Source organism: Lynx rufus, unplaced genomic scaffold (assembly GCF_022079265.1).
Source record: "Lynx rufus isolate CCGP_SWC_20201006 ecotype Redwood Valley unplaced genomic scaffold, mLynRuf1.p SCAF_8, whole genome shotgun sequence".
Classification (NCBI taxonomy): Eukaryota; Metazoa; Chordata; class Mammalia; order Carnivora; family Felidae; genus Lynx; species Lynx rufus.
In genome coordinates, this window is record NW_025814896.1 from 84228735 (window position 1) to 84252206 (window position 23472).

At 44.6% G+C, this 23472-nt stretch overlaps 1 protein-coding gene across 4 annotated transcripts in view; it reads left to right on the forward strand.

Annotated features, from left to right (window-relative positions):
• The first annotated feature begins 4448 nt into the window (after positions 1-4448).
• Positions 4449-23472, forward strand: part of MEIS1 (Meis homeobox 1) — a 137321-nt gene continuing 118297 nt past the window's right edge. For 2 of the 4 annotated variants that reach the window (XM_047068787.1, XM_047068789.1), the window contains exons 1-6: positions 4452-4686; positions 6542-6768; positions 8607-8748; positions 9273-9323; positions 10111-10161; positions 11679-11825. In XM_047068787.1, coding sequence (XP_046924743.1) covers positions 4675-4686; positions 6542-6768; positions 8607-8748; positions 9273-9323; positions 10111-10161; positions 11679-11825 — 630 coding nt within the window. In that variant the 5' untranslated portion in view covers positions 4452-4674. Of the gene's footprint in view, positions 4687-6541; positions 6769-8606; positions 8749-9272; positions 9324-10110; positions 10162-11678; positions 11826-23472 lie in introns of all 4 variants that reach the window. The other 2 variants (XM_047068786.1, XM_047068788.1) reach the window with 2 other exon arrangements.

Here is a 23472-nt window from a genome sequence, read left to right on the forward strand (position 1 = left end):
GGCCCCAGCCTGCCCCTTTAAAGTCTTAGCTCTCTATCTTTGGGAAGATGTTCTGGGATGTTTAGAGTAAGCTGAGGATGGAAGGCACATGTCTCAAGAGCTACGGGCAAGTGCCAGAACCCTTCACCAGACCAAGTTTTTGCAAAATAAACGTGCTATTACTTCAAAAAGGAAGTATCTGAAATAAGTTAGGGATAGATGCTATCACAGAACAGGTAAATATCAGTAGTAGTTTACTAAGATACCTAGAACTATCCCTTTGCCTTTTCCTTTTAATAGATGATTAATTGCTGCCTTGCTAAAGGAGGGGTTTTTTTATGGCTACTATATTACAACTCTAGACTTCCTCTGTGCAATTTCTCTCAGCAAGCCCCAACTGTAATAACTGTTTGCTAATTGTAAAATCCTTATCCAGAATGAGGTTTGGGCAAACAGTTTGTACTACTGTAATTACATTGTAAAAGTGTTTTAGTCCCTTGATTGTCCAGAATCAATCTTATAAAGACCTAGGAGTAGCATTAGGTTAGCAGTTATAAATGGAAAAGGGGTGGGGGGAGAAGAAAGAAGACACTTTTTAAAACTATAAAGAGTTTATTTAAGACAACAAACGCAAACTATCTCTTTCTTTGAGGAAAACCTGTGTGTAGGTAATTGAAAGTACTTTTACGGTAACCTGACACATCATGGTTGAAGCTCACAATAGTTTTCCAACTGCTTTGAAGTTTTTGGTTATGTTTGAAAAGGAGTGACTTACCTGAACCTTCTTTTTTCATCTCTGCTAGAAAACAAATTTACCAAAAAGCAACAATACAAAATAAACTCCATTGTCAAAGAAATCTTTACCAAAACTGGCCTTTTCCAAATTTGAAAACATGGCCGCAGAGTTGAGGTAACTCCAAACCGGTTACTTAAGCCTTTGCTGGAGAGCCCCTAAGGACTCTTAAAGACGATGATCATTGAAATGTATTTCGCAGTAAATTTCTCTCCGTTAAATTATACTTACACCATTTCCCTCGCAGTTCATTTAAGGATCATAAACGTAGATGTACCCATCTCGATGTTTGGCTTGACCCCCCCTCCTGGTGTCCCTCCCCTACAGCCAGCCGCGCCGAAGCCTGGCCTGCTGGACTGCAGTGGTCACACGTCCGCGTGCAGCCGTCGGAAGGCGCAGGTGAGGGCCAAAGCCGCCTGGGGTTCGGAGAGGGCTTGCAGGCTGCCGGCCCAGTTTGGTCCTCCCGGTAATTGGAAAAGGATTGCGTTGCCTGGCCCAGCCAGCGCAGCTTCCTGCGAATTAAACAGAGAAATCGCCTTCCGGAGACCGGGAGGTTCCATCTTGGCCTGAAGTTCGGTTTCCAAGTTCATGTTGGGGCGAGCGGGGTGGGGTGGGAGTGTCAGGCAAAGGCGTAAAGAAGCTGGTAATTCACCTGGATCCCCTCGGCTTTGACACGCGGCCTGCTTTAACCTCCTGCGTAATGTACCGGGGCGTCGGTACCCAAAAACTTTACCCATGTTTGCGATGGAAAAAAGTTAAAGATCCTAAAGTTGGGGGGGGGGTAGAAAGGGAGGGAGAGAAAGGAGGAAAGAAGAGAGATGCAAATGATGCGGATCCTAGGATGTTTTTTAAACAGTCGGAGCTCTTTCAAGGCAAAGTGTATCTGAAGGCTTCGGGTGAATGTGTCAGCCCTTTAGGTGCACACGGGGGGAGTGCGGTGTCGGCGTTGGGGAGGTGTGCGGGAGGCTGGGAAGGTTCAGCTGCTTCGGCTTTATGAAAACTCCACTATTCGGTGGGGGTGGGGGGGGGGAGACTGGGCGTTGACTCCTGCTAAGTACTAAAGGAATAGACATCGCTCAGCGAGGCTACGTGTGCTGGAGGGAACCTGATTCCAGATATATGTTCTGATGCTTGCCCAGTGTCTCTGGCTTCTTGAAAGCCCACTTAACAAAAACTTGAGTCCTACCTCTCAAACCGATGCAAATTCTCTTTTAGTTTGCGCATTTAGAGTTAGCCTCAATACATTTGAGAGCTCCTAGCCTTGTCCAAACAACCTCTCCAGATACGAGCCCCCTAATCTTTCTCAAAACTCTTTCTCTTATCTACACCCCCCTTTGGGATGAGGGTTCGGCCCGCAGCTGGCGAAGTGGGATGGGGGTGGGGGCGATGGGAACTAGCGGCCGACGGCTTTGGAGGAGTCAGCCTTTTGGCCACCATCAGGGCGGGAATCGGGACTGGCAGTTTGCATTCCCGGCAGATCGAAGCTCCCTGCTGATCGATTATTTGATAATTGATTTTCCCCGCAGCCAATGCGCGGCCGCCTTGGCAGGAGCGCCCCCTGATTGGCCGAGCCCTCCTCCACGGCTGCCTACCGAGATTTGGGTGAGCTCATTTTCCAGTCGACCGCAGGGGGAGTTTTCTGTGAGGTTTCAGCTGGAGGGAGGAAAAAAAAATCCTGCTCCGAGCCGAGCGAGCTGCGAGCCTTGCTCGAGGATGTGAGGTTTCCAACCCGCTGGTTGAGCTGCTGTGGCTGAGCCATCTCGGCATATAGAGCCGGGCGCGCAGAAAAATAAAAACGAAAATAACACCACTAAATACAATAATAAAAGGCAAGCTTAGAGTGGGAGAATAAGGAGAGGATTTCGTTGCTGTGCTGCTGCTGTTGTTGTTGTTGTTGTTGTCGTTGTTGTTGTTAAGCCAGAGAATAGGTATTTGAAGGGAGAAAGTTAAAATCAGTGGCTGGTTGGAGCCTCTGAGTTGTGGGTAGGGGCAGGTTTTTGTCTGAAATCTCAGCTCCCGAAGTGAATTTCTTTTTCTTTAGCACTGGGAGTTTTCCCTGAGCCGGGTTGGGGACAGGAAAGCGGGGTGGGGAGAAGAAGGGCTGGGGAGGAGAGCGCGGAGCTTCGCGGGGCAAACGAGCTTGGGGCGCAGGGTCCCTCCAGGCCCCGAGCACTGCCGAGGCCGGAGCCCCTCGGCGCTTCGAAGACAAAGGCGGCGCGGCCGGAGCCGGAGCCGAGCGCGCTGACCCTGCTGCGCCGCGCCCTGGGCGCACAGCTGCCTCTCCCAGAGAGGGTCGGAGAAACAGCCTGCTTCCCCGAGTCTCCCTGGCCCGGGCTCCACCCGCGAGGTCTGGGCTGCTCCGAGCCCGCGTCGGGTTTCGTTTTCCGGCGATCATAAATAGCTTCGTGTTTGTAAACAGGCGCTGGGGGCACATTCCCGGCTCTCAGCTCATTGTTCCCTCCTTTCCTCTCCCACTTCGCGCAGGACGCCGGGGCTGGGGCTGGGGGCCTCCGGGGCTAGGAGGTGGAGGGCGGGGGTGTCCAGATCCCAAAGTGAGAAAATGCAAGCATTTCCTTTCCTTGGGCCGGGTGTCCACCTCTGACAGCAACTCTAAGCTGGATCTGCAGAAAGCCCCAGCCTTCTTCACCCCACGTTCTCGGGACTCAGCAGAGCCTTTCCAAGCCTTGCTCCTGCTCAGTCTTCTGTCTCCCCGTTTGACTTTTCTACTTGGGGTGGTCCGTCCTGAGAATCCAATACTTTCTGCATTAGCCCCCTCTGCCCCCGAAAAAACTGGCAGACCCCAATAATTTCGAGGAAAGTCATGAAGTCTGTGCTCAGAGCCCTGTGCAAAATAACTCCTGCTGCTGCCTGCCCGGCGTTTATTCCCAATTTATTTCAAGAGAGTCGGCTTTGGGGAGAGAGTCTGGAGGGGGAGGGAGAGAAAAGAATACGGAAAATAAAGCCTGCGGCCGGGGGCTGCTGCCCGCGTTTGTGCGCGTGTGCCCTGGGTGTGTGTGTGTTTGTGCCTGGGCGTGCGATTTAATGGAGCGTCTCTCTGCCTCTCCAGTGCGGCCAGAGCTCGCTTCGCGCACCCACCCCTGCCGAGGATCCTACTTGCTGCAGCCCAATGCATTGTGTAAGACGCGACCTGTTATGGCCACCACTACTTCCGGGTTCTAGCATTCTGGTCGGAATCCACCTCTCCGCCTGTGCAACACACACTTTACACACGCACGGGGACTGCAAGCGGGCAGCATCGATCGTGGCTCCTTTAAGACAAACTCAGACAGACATTTTTTTTAACCCTCCTCCTCTAATCTCCCTCCAGTGCAGCAGTTGCAAAGAGGGAGAGAGAGAGAGAGAAAGAGAAAGAGAGAGCGAGCGAGAGAAGAGAGAAACTGATTAGGAATTAGGACTGATTCAAGGGAAGCGAGCGCTAGGGCTTTGTGCATTTGAATATTAACATTTGAGGTGTTCTGACCAGAAGAAGACAGAGCGGATGATCATTCATTCACCACGTTGACAACCTCGCCTGTGATTGACAGCCGGAGTGGCAGAAAGCCATGAGATTTGGTAGTTGGGTCTGAGGGGCGCTCTTTTTTTTTTTTTAAACTGATTTTTTGGGGGAGAGAAGATCTGCTTTTTTTTTTTTTTTTTCTTTTTGCCCCCGCTGCTGTCTTGGAAACGGAGCGCTTTTATGCTCAGTGACTCGGGCGCTTTGCTTCAGGTCCCGTAGACCGAAGATCTGGGACCAGTAGCTCACGTTGCTGGAGACGTTAAGGGATTTTTCGTCGTGCTTTACATTTTTTTTTTCCGGGGGAGTTTGCTTATTTGTTTCTTTTCACACTGGCCTTAAAGAGGATATATTAGAAGTTGAAGTAGGAAGGGAGCCAGGGAGGCCGATGGCGCAAAGGGTACGTATTAAAAAACAATTGTGGAACTCAAATGTGAGATTAAATTGAAACGTGGCCGAAAGACACTGCTAAAAAGTTTCCTTTTTTCTCTGTATTTTTGAATGAGGCTCCTAAAGCCGTGGCCTAAAGCGAGAGAATTTATTCAGTGCATTTGTAGACTTATGTATGTTACATGTAATTAATTCAAGTAATCAAGTTTTCTATAGAATCCTAACCAGCAGCTATCTAAATAAAAATACAAGCTCAGGCAATCATCTGTTTAAAAAACAAAAACAAAAGGCGCTAGATACCTAATGCTATAAAGTGAGTGGTTCAGGGAGCAGAAGTTTAAAGCTATTTTTAAAGTAAAATAAGCAGCTAGAAACTTATGATGTGTTACTGCTTATGCTCATCTTTTAATATCATTAGAAGTATTTAGCTTTTTTTAAGCAAATAACTTTGTCATCTTGTAATGGCTTTTGGGGTCGGAAAACATTCATCTTTTAAAAGTGATTTTAATGTGCATGGATTTTTATAAAAGGTAATACTTGGAAAGTTTTTGTTAGAAAAGCCCTTCACTAATTGGATACTAAGCACACAGCGACTCACTTTAAAAATGCAATACTAATTTCCCCAATATTCCTATTTGAATGGAAATGTAGTGAGAGTCAAGTGAGACAATGACAACCCAACTGAGGTAGTTTCTTAAAAGACAGGGGGGTCTACAGAAAGCCTTCCCTGCATAATTTGCGTCCTGGCCCTCAAAGCCCTGTTTGCAAAAGAAAGTTACTAGGCTGACACATTCTTCTTTACTCCTTTGGTTCAGGCAAATGTCAGCGTTCTTCCAAACTATTTTCACACCTCTGGCTTTAAGGACATGAAAGTGGCAGTTCCTCTTTTCTTTGAAAATCATTTCACTCTCCGTGCCTCCAATTCTTGGGAAAAGAACTTGCCTGGAATGAAGCAATGAGAAAAATCTAAATAGCTAAATTTTGCACCCCAAAATAATGACAATCCATATGAAAGTAGTTTTTCTGAAGAAAGAAGATAGGGGTTGTACGTGCATTTGCTTTTGAATTTACTTTACACCTGATGAGTTACATTTGCCTCATTGACTTTTAGTCTGGGGGAAAAGTTCTTAACAGTGGAGAAAACAGAATAACTGCTCCAACTATAGATTTCCTTTAACTTTGAGGGAAAATTGCCCAATTCTAAATTCAGCTCTAATGAACATGAAAAACTACCTTCCTCTGAGTTTCACTTATGAGAAGGCCAGTTAGTTTTGTGTAATTTAGCAGAGTTTGTCTTGGAAAGCAAAGGAAATGCAGTGTCTTACAGGACTGCCTTAACCCCACGCTGGCAGAGAAATAAAATGAGAAGCCTGTCTGAATTCATGTGCTTAGCTTAGCTGTTCCCATCGTAACTTTTTTTTTTTTTTTTAATTCCCCCTGATGGGAAGGGGCTGTGAAACTAGGCGGGTTTGCTGCACTGTCCTGGCACGTTTTATTATTGTGATTTTGAATTTCCTCCTCTAGAGACATGCACGTTTTACCTTCCGCCCTCTGGGAAAATGCCTCCCTTTCTTTCCTTCTTTCTTCCCTCCTTCCTTGCCAAAGGATCCTGAATTTCTGAACTAGTTGATAGGGACACAAGTTAGGGCAAGACCATTCATCTCAGCTGAGACTCAGAGAATCCTAGGATTTTTACTTTAGAAATTATTTTTAAAATAAAAACCCTCAACTTGAGAGATGCAAGGCCACTGAATTCTGGGTTGAAGGATCCAGCTGGACTGACATTATATAAGCTCCATGCCCTGCCGGTTCCCCATTTGCCGGCCTGGCCTTCTGAACCTTGTTTTCTCCTGTTTGTCATGCAGTACGACGATTTACCCCATTACGGGGGCATGGATGGAGTAGGCATCCCCTCCACGATGTATGGGGACCCGCATGCGGCCAGGTCCATGCAGCCGGTCCACCACCTGAACCACGGGCCTCCTCTGCACTCGCATCAGTACCCGCACACAGCTCACACCAACGCCATGGCCCCCAGCATGGGTTCCTCCGTCAATGACGCTTTAAAGAGAGATAAAGATGCCATTTATGGGTAGGTACGACGGGCAGCAGGTTAAGTGGTAGAGACGCGATGTTTCCTCTGTTTCCCTGTGCCTTTGGTAAAAGGAAAGCCAGAGCTCTGTGGATTGGAGGTACATTATTCGGTAACTTTTCATTCGCATTGCATGGAGGATTTGGGAAGGCGGCCTGCCGTCCCGGACGCCCCCCATCTCCACACACGCTCCGCGCTTGCCCAGCGTCCAGCTCCGCCGAGGCCGTGCCGGCGAAGGGGTCGCCCTGCAGGAGGAGTTGCCAAAGGTCCTTCGTCCCCTCTCACACCCTGGTTCTGTAGTTCAGCGGGTTGGAGTCCTCGCTTGCTGGGCTTCGCTGGGAGAGCGTTGGGGATTTCTAAATGTAGGCGCCTTTGTGTTGGAACGAAACTTTTAGTTTAAGGGAAAATCTTTTAAGCCACTGATTGTTCTGACTTGCTAAGTTTACTCAGCAACCTTATGCTGGCTCGGCCGCCGCACAATAAAAATCAAGGGAGGACAGTTGCAGGTCAGGCAAGGGGGAACATGCTTTGCATTTAGGGAGTTTGACCACCGTAGGCAAGGAGAGAGCTCGCTCTGAATTGTTATAGACATCAAGAAACTTCTAGCCGGTTTAGTACTTTGTGTTCAAAGGCGAAGCCTGAAGGATCTGGAAGTAGGTGTGGGGTGCTGTCAGGCCAATGTGGTTTTCAGACTGTGGTTTACACGGTATTCTCCCAGGCCAGTCGATTAGACCCTGGGCTGGTAAAATCTTTCCAAAGTCACTTGTGCCTACTGTGTGCTCATGAATTTGGGGACCTCTTTTTACTTTGCAGCAACTTTTATTTCTATTTATGTCTTCTTTTGAAAATATCCGGCAACCCCGACCCTCCCCAGCTGCGAACCCTTTCTGCTTTATCTCCTGGTCCCTTGTGCGATGGGCCGGTTTAAATCCCAGCGTTCTCTCCGCAGCGTTAACTGCAAATGGCTTAGGCTCCAGGACAGAACATTTGGGGAAGCTTTGAAAAGGACCCCAAACTGTTAAATTTCCGGCTGGGCTGTGAGAGCTAATAAAAGACTTGAGACACCTCCTTGAGCATTAGGAGAAGCTTTTTTTTTTTCTTTTATGGGTTGAGATAAGCGACATCTAGGCCCCTGGAAATACTAGCTGCTTTGCCATTCCGTAGAGACAAAAATGAAAGGCTTTACCGCAGGGACATTTGAAGGAACTTTTCTTTTGCGGGGAGTGGGGGCCATTGACTAAGGGAGAGACATGTGCAGGGAGCTGGGGAGGAGGCTTCCTGCTCTCCGAGGGCCGCGGGGTCCGGGATCGGTAGGCGCAGCCCGCTGACAGTCGGCCCGCAGCCACAGAGGTCCCTTCCCCAAGTTAGCTGAGCGCCTGCCACCGAGGTCCCCCGAGTCTTGGGCTCCGCGAGGCTGCCTTGGAGGAACCCATTTGCACGAGCCTTCCCGACCCCTGCGCCCAGCGCCTTTCTCCTCCACCAGGTCCTAGATGTGCAGCGGAGGGACGAGGGCTTGTCGGGGTGGGAAACTTAATTCAAAATGGCTGCTGGAACCGCTTGGGTTTTATTCTTAGCAAATGTTACCAATTTCTCCGGCCAGATAGGCTGAACCGACCCTCAGATGAGGTCCCTGGCTTAGGGCCTCCGGTTTCGGAGGCCTAGGAGGAAGGGGAGGCGAGCAGTCACCTGGGGGCGGGGAGGGGGGAGGAAAAAAGTAGATGACAAAATCAGAGAGAGGGTCCCTGCCTCGAGCTCCTCTGGCTGTTTTTCTTGGGCGCCTTTTTCACTGACTCCGGACTAACCATTGTGTTGTTTGTGACTGTTGTATTTTCTTGCAGACACCCCCTCTTCCCTCTCTTAGCACTGATTTTTGAGAAATGTGAATTAGCTACTTGTACCCCCCGCGAGCCGGGGGTGGCGGGCGGGGACGTCTGCTCGTCAGAGTCATTCAATGAAGATATAGCCGTGTTCGCCAAACAGGTCAGCAAAATATATGTTTAAAAAGTAAAGAAAAAAGAAAAAAGAAAGAAAGAAAGAGAAACTCCCTCCCCCATCCAGCACATTTTCAAAAGTAACCAGCAAATTAGTCCACCCTAAGCCACGCCTGTGACATCTACTCTAGGGTTTTCTTCCTATATGAGTGTCTGCGGACGACTCAAAATCACCCATAGGCTTTCCAACTCACGCTCCAAAACCTAACGCAGAAAGCCCACTCTATAAAATAAAATCACAAACCCTACACACTGTAGCCGCCTTGGTCTTGGCGAGCAGGGCAGCGTCCTCTAGAAGCGTACTTTTGCTGGTGGAAGAAACCCTGAGCTCTGGGCTTGTTGTTGGCTTATTTGATTCACATTGAAGTGTTTCTGCGAGGGATGCACTCGGTGTCACCGAGTCCTTCCCGGAGGTTACATCTTGCCCCCGACAGTGTAATGAGGCAAGAAACCAGGAAAGCGACCAGATTTCAAATGTTCTTTCTCCCCCCCCCCCTTCTCACTTGTATTTAGATTCGCGCAGAAAAACCTCTATTTTCTTCTAATCCAGAACTGGATAACTTGGTAAGAGTGGACCCCTACCTCCCCACCCCCATCTCCCCTCCCCCCAAGCCACCAGCTTTGCTTTAAAGCGCCCCAAGGTTTCTAGACGGGTCTTCCCGTAGCTGCAAGGCGGCTGCAAACGTTTCTGTCCACGGACAAGTGGTCCCGGGCAAGATCCCGGGGAAATAAATTCATCTCGAGAGGGGCCGGGCAAGCCCGCGCGGGGAAACGCGAGCTTTTGTTTTTTATGACAGCCGGGCAGCACAGCTCTAATCAGCGCGGGGATTTATCTCCGGGCTTGTCAGCGTATGTGCTTAAACTTTGCGGACTTCCCAGCCCTCAAAGTCGCGTCACGAGGGCAGCAACTGGGCAAGAGCCCCCAAACCACCAGTATGCCTGAAAGGTGTGAGGAAAGCAGCAGAAAGTTTGCAGTGTGAAAAGCCACAACTGGGGGACTGTTTGGAATATTTTCCGTGCACTCCTTACTTGGAAACATCTAGTCCAGGGATGTGGCCCTTTCGGTGGGGTGGGGCCAGTGGGGCTGAGAAAGGGAAGAGCCATGGGGGAGGAGAGTGTTTATGATCCCTACTTAGATGCTTTGTTGTTGTTTTAGCTATTTTTTTTCTCCTTAAGAAATATAAACCTCTAGATGGTACCCAGTCACTGCTATTAACTTTTAGTGTTATTGCCATAAATCAAAATAACTCTATTTACTGGGGGGGGGGGGTAGGCTGGAGATGCTAGAGCTGTGACAGCCAATTTTCTGCAAACTAGGAATAGGGTGCTCATTCTTTTTGTATCTTTGCAGATGATTCAAGCCATACAAGTATTAAGGTTTCATCTGTTGGAATTAGAGAAGGTAATTTCTCTAGCCTCTTTTCCTTTTGCTTTCCCCTCACCCCCAAACTCAAGGGGGTGGGGTGGGGTGGGGGGGAGGTTCTGAATGGCTGAAGTTCAGGCTTCTGAGACATTTGCATAAATGTCTTTCTTTCTGGTAATTAGTGTCAAGGCCAATCTTAGCGTCCATTTCTCTTTGCGGTTTAATTACAATTTCAGCCACTAAAACCGGCATCTCAAATGCCCTAGCCTTGTATTCATTCTTAATACTTTGCTAGCTTTGTATAAATAGTTGCAATTCTATGCATCTCCCTTGATGTTTAGAATGCTGTTGTGAGTTTGCTTCACAGGTTATACCTTTGTGATCTCTTCTCTTCCTCTTCCCCCTCTTCTTTGCTACCTCTGGTTGGGTGGGAGGGGGGTTTTGTTTAGTTTTAGTGAGTTTCTGGAAGACAGTCTGAGAGCAGCGGCAGGTCAGACACAGAGGAGAGGTGGAGGGGGAGGAGGAGGAGTGGGCAGGGAGTCTGGAGGAGGTGGTGGGGGAGGCACATTAAACCTTTTGCAGAGACAAAGCAGAGTTGATAGTTGTGTCAATTTCTTGAATCTGTGAATCCTGCACACACCCCACCTTCACACTCAAGAAAGGGTGTGGGATAACATGATTTTGCTAGCTGTTCTATAAATCTCAGCAATAAAAACTTAATGCATTGTAATTCAAACTAACATTAAATTGCAAGCACACTGGGGTTTCTTGTGAGTTTTTGCATGTCAGTGATGCCTGGGGCCTGTAAGACTGCTCCACTTATACCTAAATATTTCGAAGCATTCTTTTTCCTTTTTTTTTTTGATCAGTTTGATACCTTTTCGTGGCTGTAGGGTTTTTTTTTTTCATATCATGAGTACTGGCAATTTGATTTTCTTCTATTTTTTTTAAAGTGTCCTAAAATATGCTTTTTTCAGGTAGAATCCCTAATTACAAATGTTATCGGGACTTGGGCTATCAAACATATACCCTATACCACCACAGTACTGGTCTTTGGAGATATATAGATATATATAGGGAGAAAGATACATAGATATAGATATAGATATGTATATACACCCACATATATAGTAATATATGTCTTCATATATTACATATATATATATATATATCTTCACATTTTTCTCTTAGACACACTGGAAAAGGACTTATGATAAAGTAAGTGGATGAAATTAAATAGTTTACCTTAAATGTCACCCACGCAGGTCACCTCTCTAATGGCCACAGCCCTGGGAGCAGATGAATTTAACACGGGTGTTGAATATGTTGTAGCCTGTGAATCATCTTGTCACTGTCAATTTTCTGGGATATCTCTATTTTGCAAGAAAAGAAAGTTATTCCTAATTCTGGATGCGTCTGGGGGTCTCTGGAGGACAATTGCTCTGTGTTTCCCTATTTGGAAGTTTGGATCTCACAAGGGGGGTGGATTGCACTTGTCAATGTCATTTATGCACTCCTGATTATATTTCCATTTTTTTATTTCTGTCATAATGTAGGTACACGAATTATGTGACAATTTCTGCCACCGGTATATTAGCTGTTTGAAAGGGAAAATGCCTATCGATTTGGTGATAGACGATAGAGAAGGAGGATCAAAATCAGACAGTGAAGATATAACAAGATCAGCAAATCTAACCGACCAGGTATGCGTTTTTCAATTTCAACATCCCTGGGAAAAAAAAAATCTGTATGCATATTGCTTGCTGGGTCACTACCACCTCCTTTTATTATTTGCATATGATTAAGTCCCTTTTAGATACATTTCCATCGAAATGAAAATTTTTGAATAATGTGGCTATTATTGCTTCATTAAGGCTGGCTCTGGGATTCGACCTGGAGAGATGAGCTTGTAAAAGCTTTGCCTGCAAACTTGACCTGTTTCTTGTCGCTTTTAATTTTTGTCTTTATTTTATTTACCCTGTATAATAATGGGAGTGTTAACTGCCAGTGACCGCCTGATTGCAGGGCTCTGTTCTGGAGCGTTTTTTCCCCCTTCTATTTCGAAGAAAAGGAAAGGGTAGGGTCTGCTTATTTCTTATTTTATTAGGAATAAACCCAAGATAGGTGGTCTAAGAGAGACAGCGAGGGTTTGAAATCTAGCAAATGCTGGCTATTTTCTCCCTGTCTATACGGTTCATTAGCCTGTCTTGTCAGTTTTCCTCGGCCGAACGCTTCTAGACCTCACTGAACATTGCTTTGTGCGGTGCTCGCTGCAAGCTCGCCCATTTTATTGTACTTAGTAGAAAAAATAAGACCAGGCCGAGGTTATAAAAACAGATAAATATGGACGTTTCTCTTCCTCCTTTCCACTCATCCTCCAGCTGGTAGTGCACTGGGCCCTGTGGGTTGGCAGCTTTTAGAAGCGTCAAGGGCACCCCGGGAAACTCCCTCGGTGTGGCCGTGGGGGACCTCGCGCCGCCTTCGCTCTCCACTGCCAGCCTTTGCTTGCTTCGCCCCCTCCTCTCTGGTCCTCCCTGCAGGCCCTTTTTCCGCTGCGTTGCTAAGTGGGGACGACTTTTATTTGGAATTGCTGGGGGGGGGGGGTTCTCTCCTTCTCTCAACCCAGCACCACTGTTTGCTCCCAGTCTCTCCCTCTCCTGTCGCTGCGTCTCTGGATTGGCCCAAAGAAGTTGCAAAAATGCAATGAAAGTGAAAACCTGAGGAGCGGGTGAGATGAAACGGGCTCAGAACAGCTCTCCGTTGCGAATTGCTGCAACGCGAATAGAGATTTGGGTTGCGGGTCTCCTCTGGCCTCTCCATAAATGAGTGAAGGCCCAGAGTCGTTTCTCTTTCTGACTTGGCACGTGAGTTCCGTCTTGTGGGGGGAGAGATCAGCCTGCCTTTGTTAAGCCAAAAGACAGGCGGGCGTGTAGAGTTTTCCTTTGCAAGCTCTGCCATGGTCACTGTTGGCTAGCGGCTATCTTGTAAAGTGCTTGCAGGAGTGTCCGACTCCTGGGTCTTGGTGTCCTCTTGAAGTTTTCTTCTCTCAACACCACCCTCTTAAAATACATTCCCAGCTTGGATTTCTCTCGGTAATCCTGCGACAGGGCTGAATTCCTCCTTTCCCCATGAGCAGTGGAGGGCAGGCAGAGCTGAGCTTTAAAAGCGCCAGAGCGCCAGGTCTTTACTATTATTTGGCAAGTTGCAAACTTTCGGCAGTGTAGACGAGTGCACAGTACAGGCGGTCTGCTCAGTCCCTGCGCGGCCCCGCCGAGGTGGGAACACTGCAGGCAGCTCCCGGCCCGGCCCGGGCCCTGCGGGCTGCCGGGCCTCCCGCCTGGTTCAGCCCGCCAGCCCTCACCCCGGAGCTGTTAAATGCAGATTCCGCTGAGGAACCCTCGGGTAGCTGCTGTTGAATAAAAATTGTAATCCAACAAGCCTAACTAGAAAATGGGATTCTAAGAGCTCCGGAGTGCTGGGTACATAAAGCTATTTGAGCAAATTACAAGAATTGCTTAGGGGCATGAATGAAATCAACACTTTAATTGCCTCCAAAATGAAGATTTATACCCCATTTTCTCAACGAATCATTATTTTATTAAAGTCAAAGATAAAGGACCAAAGCTATGGGATTTTTTTTGAGGGGGGCACAAAATTGGTATAACATCATTGCGTTTCCCCCCTACTCCTTCGGTAAACTTTTGTTACACAATTACCTTAATTTGAAATATGCAGACTGGCAGGCGATAGTAGTGGATAAAAATTGACATTTTAGTCTCTTCCCTCACCTAAAAAATGAGAAGCGTGCATCCCACCCCCTACCGCTTACTGGTGGGCTTCGCAGCTTTGGCTGGGCTCGTGGCGCTGTTGGCCTATGCGCGCGGGCGAGCTCGCGTGACCCCTCCAGTTCATCTAGGTCTTGGTCCGTGGGCAGCAAACCCAAGTTTGTTCTTCCGGGAGCCAGGAGCGAGTGTGCCTGGGCTCTGTTTGGAGCTGGGAGCGCAGAGCTCGGGGAGCACGGGGGACCTTGCCTCCGACCTGGACTCTGAGTGGAGTCCCCTGTTCTGGGAGGTGGGGAGTCAGAGACCAGGAACTAGGGCCCCCCTGTGGGCGCCAGTTCTCGGGACTGGAGCCTACTTGACGGTCCCTGGGGGCGCTAGACCCCTAGTGCGATGCCCTGGGGGCCGGGCCCAGAAAGGCCGACCTCCGCCACCTGTCTGCGAATGCGGCCCAGCCAGTTTGAGCCCCCGCAGAGGGTGCGCCCCGGGACGGGATGCTTCAGGTGTAGTGTGAGCGCTGGTCCTCGTTAGCTCATTAACCCCTCTGTCTCTAGGGTCTGCTGGCGGCACGGTTTATTTTATTTTACTTTTATCCTCGGAGGGCGCGGAGGCTGCCACCCGCGCAGGGACCTGGAATCGACGACTTTGATACCAGCCGGTTTCCCGGAGGGCTAAGTCGGCAAATACCCACTTGGCCTTGTAGTGATGCTTTTTTCTAAATATAAAAATATATATCAGATTAAGACGCCGGTAGAAGCCGTAATCTCGTTGTCCCCCCACCTCTCGTACCCGCCCCCTTCCCCCTCCCAGACCCCGAGGAGCGAAGCTCGAGAGTCACCGCCCGTGGGCGCAGGCCTCCCGGGCGCCCTCTCTCGACGGTCTCGTTCCCCGCTCCGCACGGAAGCTCCCGACGCCCTGAGACTGGGGGCAGCAAGGGGCACCGGGGGCTTCCGGGGCGAGGGCAGGGCTGCGCCCCCGGGAACCAGAGCAGAGAGGAAGAACCGTGCGAGGCGTCGAAGCGAGGGTTGAGCCTGGTCGTCAGTGGAGAAGGATGCGGGCCCTTCGGGAGGCGGGACGCCTGTTTGAGGGATTCAGGGTGGACCTGGGGGCGTCCAGAGGAGTTAGGCGGGAAAGAGCCTGGCCTCCCAGACGCTAGACTTTAGTCTGCGCTCCCAGAAGGAGCCGTCGAATGAAGTCTTCCTTCCCAGGGCCGTCTGTGGCTCGCCACTCCTTGAATCTAAGCATTTCCCCACTCCAAGAACCCGAACGGAGAGTGGAGAGAGAGGAGTGAGGAGTCTCCGGGCCCCTAAGGCCGCCTCCCGAAGTTGCCACGCCCGCTTGCAGCGAGAGCGGACTAGCTGGGCCAGTGCTCGGGCGCCAGCCCTGGTTTCCCACAGGCAGCGGGAGGCAAAGAAATGGTCCCTTTGGATTACAATTTTTATTCAACAGCAGCTCTCCGGGGGGTCCTCGGCTGAATCTGCATTTAACAGCTCTTGGGCGAGGGCTGGCGGCCTGCACAGGGCGCCCTGTTGCATGTTAATCCAGATTTGTGCCTGACATCTGGGGAGAAGTAATGTGGCTCAAGGAGATGGAACCAGAAAGCCACGCACGCCAGGCAGGTTAAATGCCAAGTGCTGCTAAACTCCCAGGGGAGGAGATTCGGCCTCCGGGGCTGTGGGGTCCAGGTTGGAGAGCGCCAGGCCTCTGGGCCTCCGGGCCTCGGGGACACGGGGCAGCCTTGGGCCAGTGAGCTTTGGTTCCCAAGTGGGCTAGGAAAACGCTGATGGCGGTTGTTTTATTTTAAAAGTCTGGGATGTTGTTTCTAAAGCATCGTTTGAGTTAAAAAAAAAAAAATCTTAAAACTGAACTTGGACTTGACTGAAAACGCCCCCTCCCTGCAAAGCGAGGTAGGGATGCAAGGGAGATTTAAGCTTTCTCTTTTTTTTTGTGGGGGTGGGGGGGGGTGGGGGTTATGGTAAGGAATGGGGATGAGAGGGCAAGGGATAGCCTGATGTCTTTGATGAATTGGATCTGCTGCTTTAGAAACAAATAGATGAAGCCATTGGTTATTTACTAATACTAGAAATGTAGGCAATTTGTTTTCATCCAATAAGAAAACTGGCCACAAACGCAAGAGACAGGAAAATGCTTCCTTTGTCAGGTAGTTTGTTTCTAAATGCTTACACATAGACACATCTTATTTAAATTGTAAATACTTCACAGGGTCACAATTAATGCTTTTGTCTTGGAAACTCTCAGTCCACAGGCCTTGGCATCCATGGGGGTCTTACATTCCTCTAACTTTACTTTTTGATTGTTGTTGTGGGTCATGTGTTGTACTCCTAATTCCTTTTTTTTTTTTTTGAAATATGTCAAAGGGAAATTATGGCAAGATTCTCTTTAATGATTAAATAATAAGGTGTTGAGTGCTTGTCACTCCATTGGCTAATTGGAATGTTCATTCTAGGCCCTTTATGGCTTAGTATCCTTTGAATTAAAACTTAGTTGTTTACCAGGTGTGTTTTTATTGTTGCTTTCTGATTGGCTTTTAGAAATTTTAATTCCAGTGTACTTAACATACAGTGTTATATTAGTTTCAGGTGTACAATATAGTGATTCAACAATTTCATACGTTACTCAGTGCTCATCAAGATAAGTGTACTCTTAATCTGATTGGCTTTTAGTGTGTATCTGTGTGTGAATTTCAGAGTAGGGATGTATTGATTCCTAATAGGGGCCCTTAAACATTTCATGAAAAACAGGTGAAGAGTGTATGCAAATGGCTGAGATCAATTACATTGTTAACCGTCTGTAAGTGTAAACGATAATACTACGAAAGTTATTCCCTGTTCATAGCGCATCTCTCTCTGTCTCTGTCTCTCTCTTGTCTCCTGCCTCTCTCTTTCTGTGTCTCTCTCTCAAGTGGAAGTCCCCAGTGCAAGTTCCATGGCTTATGGAAAGCAATGATACTAATGCTACTTTGTACCAAGTAAAACCATAACAGTAACTAGCGTTCAGTGATTTAACTAGCGCTGCAGCAATGGTCACTCAAAGAGCAATACCTCTTCCACCAGAATGACTCCATTGCTCATGATTTGGAAACATATAGAGCGGTTGTGTGCACTCTTGCTGTTGGTCCTACCTTAGAGACTCTTACTAGAAACCATGGAGAAGCTTGCACAGTAGAGGAAGAAAAAAAAAGGATTAACATACGGGCACTGTTCTAAAAAATGTAACAGATATCATGTTATAATTGCCCGACTTTGAAAATAAACAAATTTTAAATCATGTTTTCAAATCCTTGTATGTTTAAATGTTAAAATGTTTGTCAGAGTCCGAAAGATTTAAAACACAGCTGTTACTGGGTGAAGGAAGGAAAATTATGCAGTAAAACTCCATGCTCTTAAAAACAAAGACTATTTGTGGCCCTACAGTGGAAACAGGTTTATTGTCAACCAGATAGGCTAAAGTATTGCCACGAGGCCTACTGTAGTAAAACTAGCATGCCTTCCCTCGCAGGTAGACTGGGAGGAACTGAAGAATGCCTAACGAGTTATATTAAGACACTTGTCAGAAATGAAAATATTGTCAACATGAATTCAAATGAAGTATTTTGGTATCCGTGATGTTATGCTTTCCATTGCAATAACAATATTTTCTTATGAAATATAAATATGTCAAACAAATGTGAAATGCTTAAGTTTTAATAAATGATCATTTAATCATCAGACACAACCCAAGTACGTATACAGGAACTTTTAAAGGACAGTCGGCATACAGCCAAATTCCTATAGAGACTAGCAGGGAAAAGATAAAAAAATGAACACAAAATAAGACTCTGTAAGGAGGGTCTATAATTCAACATTATTTGACTCCACTTTCAGGGAAATAGTTGAATGATAGGAAACTGATACCATTCTCATTCATTTCTGTTACATAGTCTTATGTGTTTGCATTTGTAACATTTTACATGGCCTTTTTTGGATTATGATATCTGTCATACTTGTATCAAAGTATTACTCGAATTTATGTTATAACTGAAACAAAATCTTTTGTCATTGCTCCTAAGTGCAAAAAATTAACTTAATATTTAAAAGCTACATCAAAACTCTGGGACAGTATTCTTTTACAGATAAAAGAATAAAAGTAGAATACATGTGATGCTGTATCTGACAGTTGTGTAGATGTCAAACTTAAAGGTGTTCAAAATCCAAAGTAAAACAACACTGCTGTAAGTCATGTGGGAATTGGTGTTCTTACTCAGCAGGAACCATCAGCATATAATATCTATTTTAAAAGTTAGAATCTAAAACATAAAATACAATCTTCCAATTTGAATTTTAATAATAATTCCCAAATTATTTGACTTTGGGATCCAGTAAATTTTGGCTATTTTGTTATCTTTAATATTTGTGAATAAACCTGGCATGTATAAAATCAGTTTTGAAAAATTCAAGCAGATGAATGTGTGTATGTAGCGTAAAAATAAAAGACATTCTTACCATATTATTAATTAAAAGTGCCATGATTTCAAGGGTATAGGAATTTAGGAGAGCTTTTTGGAGTCTTAAACGGCCTCTCTAGGAAGTATACCTATCTTGGGCAAATTGCTGGATTTCCCACACTTGCAAATTTGACATTTTAATAAATGGTATAAAGGCTACCATGTGAAATAAGCAAGAATATAGTCATTTAAAAATTTGTCACTAGAATCCAATTTCAATCAATTTGATGCATTCATGTGTGCAGAATTAAAGCAATTGGCAACACTTTACTAGATTCTCTCTGAACACTTTTTTTTTTTTTCCCAAATAGCATTTCTTAATCTAGGAAATATGTTCTTGTTAAAACAAAATACAAGACTGCAAATCTTTTGAAATTATTTTATATTTCTGGACTCTTCATTAAGAATTCCTAAAATTGACTAAAACATACCATTAAAAGTTTATTCTCTGATGGAAAAAAGCTTTTCTCTACATTAATTGAATTATACACCTGTCATTTATTGGTATCATGAGTATATACAGTTAAATACAAATTATAGCCTGAACTAAGTCATTAACTGTCTTCAAGATATGCAATAATCATGCCATGACTTTTCCATGACAGATGCCCCACTGTATATGCCCTAAACTAATGGAGGATAAATAAATTGTGAAAATAGATTCTATATTATCTATAATCCTCAAAAGTACATTCCTACAATTGATTCTTCCCTTGGTACTTTTTATGAGTCTGTTTACAATTAATAGGATTTATAATCATGAGGTAAAGAAACTTGAATGTAAAATGTTATGGTTCCTTAAAAAACTTAAATGAAATCATATTTTTCCTCAGAAGGGAAATGCTGTTACTATTAATAAGTTTACTAAGTAATACTCTTAAAATTGCCATAACTTTTTATGAGTTTAACAAGTTAAAGCAACACTTTGGTTTCGCTACTTTTTTTTCATTTTGACGCAATACAAAGTCTTAAATTTTACAATGGATTTAAACATACATTACTTTGACTCACATAGAAGATAGTAGTAAGTAGATAACTAACATTTTGAGTCATATTAGAATTATTCCCAGACAACACATAACTTAGAATTAATTGTTGTTGCTGATGAATTCCCATTTCTCTAGACTTTTCCCTCAGACTCTACGACACAACATGGTAGCATGTTTGTTATTAGTTGTAAATGTCTGGGTTGGTGGTTATTATCTAGCAAAGCAGAGTTGTAGTTCTTTCTTTCTAATCACTTCTTTTTCACTGTTTGGTGAACATCCTAGGCTTGAGATGTGAACCTCCTCGGCTTGAATGAGTTTGCTAGGTCTCATTTCCCTATTACCTACACGTGGGTTTATTTTCCTGTGAAGATGAAAAACATTACTCACTATGGGACAGGCATGAGTCGAGACCAAAGTCATCAAATATTCCCAACCTGTGTTTTACAATTAGGTGAAAAACTGAAAACTGTTATTTTTGTTTGCCTTCCCTAGGGCTCTGAATCCTTGATATAAAGATTCATATCAGCCCCTTTGCATTCTTCCTCTTAAGGCCTAAATGTTTATTTTCAGTGACTGTATTTGTAACGGATAGTCCATATTTGTTCCCAGGCCTCCAGGATTTGCATTTTATTCTGCATTTGCATTCACATTAGGTCCCACAGAAACTCTTTAAAGTGAAGTGTGTTTATGGCTATTATGAAACTCGACAAAATGAAGTTTGTAATGAAATCGACACAGTCATCAAAAGGACGATGAAGGGAGCAATTTGATGTAAACCCAGAGTTTTCTTATGCCATCCCAACTTGTAAAAGGCTTATCTCTCTTTTAAAAATATATATATATATTAGAAGCTGAATGAATAAGAATTTCTTTGACAATAAAATACCTCCTAACGTCTCCATAACTATTTGGATGTGTTCTCGAACATTAACTTAATTTGATAGGCAAGGTATAATTAACCGTGACCTATAGTGTTTTCTGTTATTCAGGGACTATTCCTTAGCAATTTGAAAACTTAATTTCTAACTAAATGGTATACAGTGTCTGACGTTCTAAAGGCCTACTTACATTATTTACAAGGAGTGGACATAGTTTGTATCGCTCTAGGGTTTCAAAGGAAGATTTTTTGAGGGTGGGGACTAAGAATTTTTACAATGTAAAATCCTAGCAAATGAATTAGTGCAGGTGGGATTTTTGGGGATTTTTTTAAGTGTACCCCTCTTTTCTATTCACTGTAATGCTAAAACTTATTCACATGGAAGAAAAAATAAAACCACTGTGTGTCTCATGAGACAAAAACATATACATGACATTTTTTTATTTTTTATTTTTTTAAGTTTCTTTAGTTTTGAGAGAGAGAGAGAGAGAATGAGCTGGGGAGGGGCAGAGAGAGAGGGCAACACAGAATCCAAAGTAGGCTCCAGGCTCTGAGCTGTCAGCACAGAACCCCATGTGGGGTTGAACTCAGGAACTGAGACCATGACCTGAGCCAAAGTCAGATGCTCAACCAAACGAGCCACCCAGGCACCCATTACACATGGCATTTGTCTTTTATTATTTTTAATGTTTATTTATTTTTGAGCAAGAGACAGAGTGAGAGCAGGGGAGATTCAGAGAGAGAGGGAGACACAGAATCCGAAGCAGACTCCAGGCTCTGAGCTGTCAGCACAGAGCCCGACACGGGGCTTAAACTCGTGAACTTCAAGATCATGACCTGAGCCGAAGTTGGACGCTTAACTGACTGAGCCACCCAGGCACCCCCATACATGCCATTTTAAATCTAGTTATTTTACTGATCATAAAAATCAGTAGTGTAGAAAGAGAATTAAAAGTTGCAGCAAATAGGTAGCTATTAGCTATGATGCTACAATGCTACAATCAGAATAGAAACTTACATGGTAAAATTAAATGGGGTATTTTGGGTTTAGTTGGAACATTGATTTGAATGGGGTATTTTGGGTCTAGTTGGAACATTGACTTGTGCTTCAGAGTATTTTAGTGTAAGAACTTTGTGATAATTGCCCATTGGACATGACTTTTATTTGAAATTGTTCATAAGAAACCCAGTCTCATGAGTAGCCACCCTGCCTTTCACTCTTGAACAGTTCAGATAAATGTATTATTTATTTATAGTCTATTGTATATATTATTTATGGGAAATATGCTATAACTGCACAGAGCATATGGAATTTGTCTTTCAGAGATAGAGGTGGTATCTCTGCCCAAAGTGGCCTAACCCTAAGTAGATAATCAGGTTACCCCCCAGTGTACAGATAACTGTCATCTCTTAGAGAGTCATTACGTGTTTTTGTGTCATAATTCCAGATGCAAATGCATTTTCCCATTTTCATTTTGTCATAGTTTTCTTGGTGCTAGCCTCTGCCAAAGAGAATCAGGAATTCTACGTTTTGAGTTGGTCTTGGTGATAAATTGAGGCCAGAAAAGATACTGAGTAACAGAACATTAACCCCTTCATTTCTTTCCATGCACTTCTTTGTCCCTTGATGTGCTTATAACTTTCTGAAGAATATTGCCCATGAAATTTTCACACTAGTTGTGTATTTTGTGGCTTGGCCTATTGCTTCACTGCATTTTGGGATTTTATATGCTGTGTTCAATAACAAAACCACCAGGAGAAATATCAGACTCATTGCGTCCCACACTTTCTTGTGCAAAATAATAGAGACATCTAGACTGTGCTTTTTCTCTGCATATCAAGTGTATTGTTGGTGTTCAAGTATTTTTTATTCTAATAATTATTCAAAGCCAGTAACAATCTGCATTTGAGTGAGTATAAACATTTTTATTCCGGAATTTGGAATTTGCAGCAACTCAATTTTATTTTCCAAATTACCCTGCCATTTCAATTAGGTACATTGTTCTTCACTCCTCTGTTTCGACATTCTAAAGGTTGGCTTGCCACCCTAATAGTGAGTTGTTTGAGTGTTTAATATTTATCGAGGTCATGTAAAGAACATGCCAATAGAAAAAGAGAATAAAACATTAACAAATCAATTATGGGGCTTTTCTTCACTTGTAGTATACTTCTAATACTCCACATACTCTGTAACTGCTAAAATAGTATGTATGAATAGCCTCCAAGAACAATAGCTTTGCATATGGCTGAAGAATGGCATTCTGATGAACTGGAATCTCTTAAAAAGTGCACTAGCGATAAAATTCGGACTCCTGCTTCTTGCATTCACAGCTGCCTTGGTTGATATCTCTGTTAAGTGCCTGAAATATAGAGAAGTTGGCCATTCTGAAAATCAGAAATGTAAATTAAATCTCAAAATGCCTTGATAAAGGCCTTTCTCATGATTTTACCAAAGATAAATAATGAAGGAAGAGGAGAGAGAGAGCGTAAGGATTCAAAAATCCTTGAAGAATGACTTTGAAAATATAGTTTGGTTGAGAATATCAAAAGCTGGAAGTGTATCTAAAAAAACCACAGAGAAGTTAGTAACAGCTAATTGTTAGTGGAAATCAGTGGTAAATGTAATTTTCCATGATTCTCTTGTTCAAAGTGTAATGCTATCAGGTAGTAGGAAAAAAACAAGAGTACATCTTGGCTGACTGTTTTTTTTTTTTTCTTCTAGCATCAAAATTATGGATTTTCTGATTTGAGAGTTTAGGAGTAGAAAAGAAGAGATTTCAGAAACACTTGAGAAAGAACAATTAAGTGTGCTGATTGTAACTTAGTTATACAACCTTTCAGGCTGGGAGTGTTTCAATAAAATAGACATAGTTTAGAGTTGGAGCCCTGGCATTTGATTCTAGGCTCTGCTGTGAGAGGATAAGGCACTGCTCTCCCATGAGCCTCAGTTTCATCATCTGTAACATGGGGACAAAGAACCCACCATATTGAGTTACCGTGAAAACTGAATAGTGGAGAGCGTTTAAAATAGCAAAATGTAAATAAACAGACTATTAAATAATGTTTATCCCCTTGTATTCTGCCCAACCTCCAACAGCTTCAGCTTGATTTGGGGACGGAAGATAGTGGTTGTTAATGAGGTGTTATTTTATAGACCATTTTATAATCATCGGGTTTAAGAAAAATGTCTTTTTAATTCTT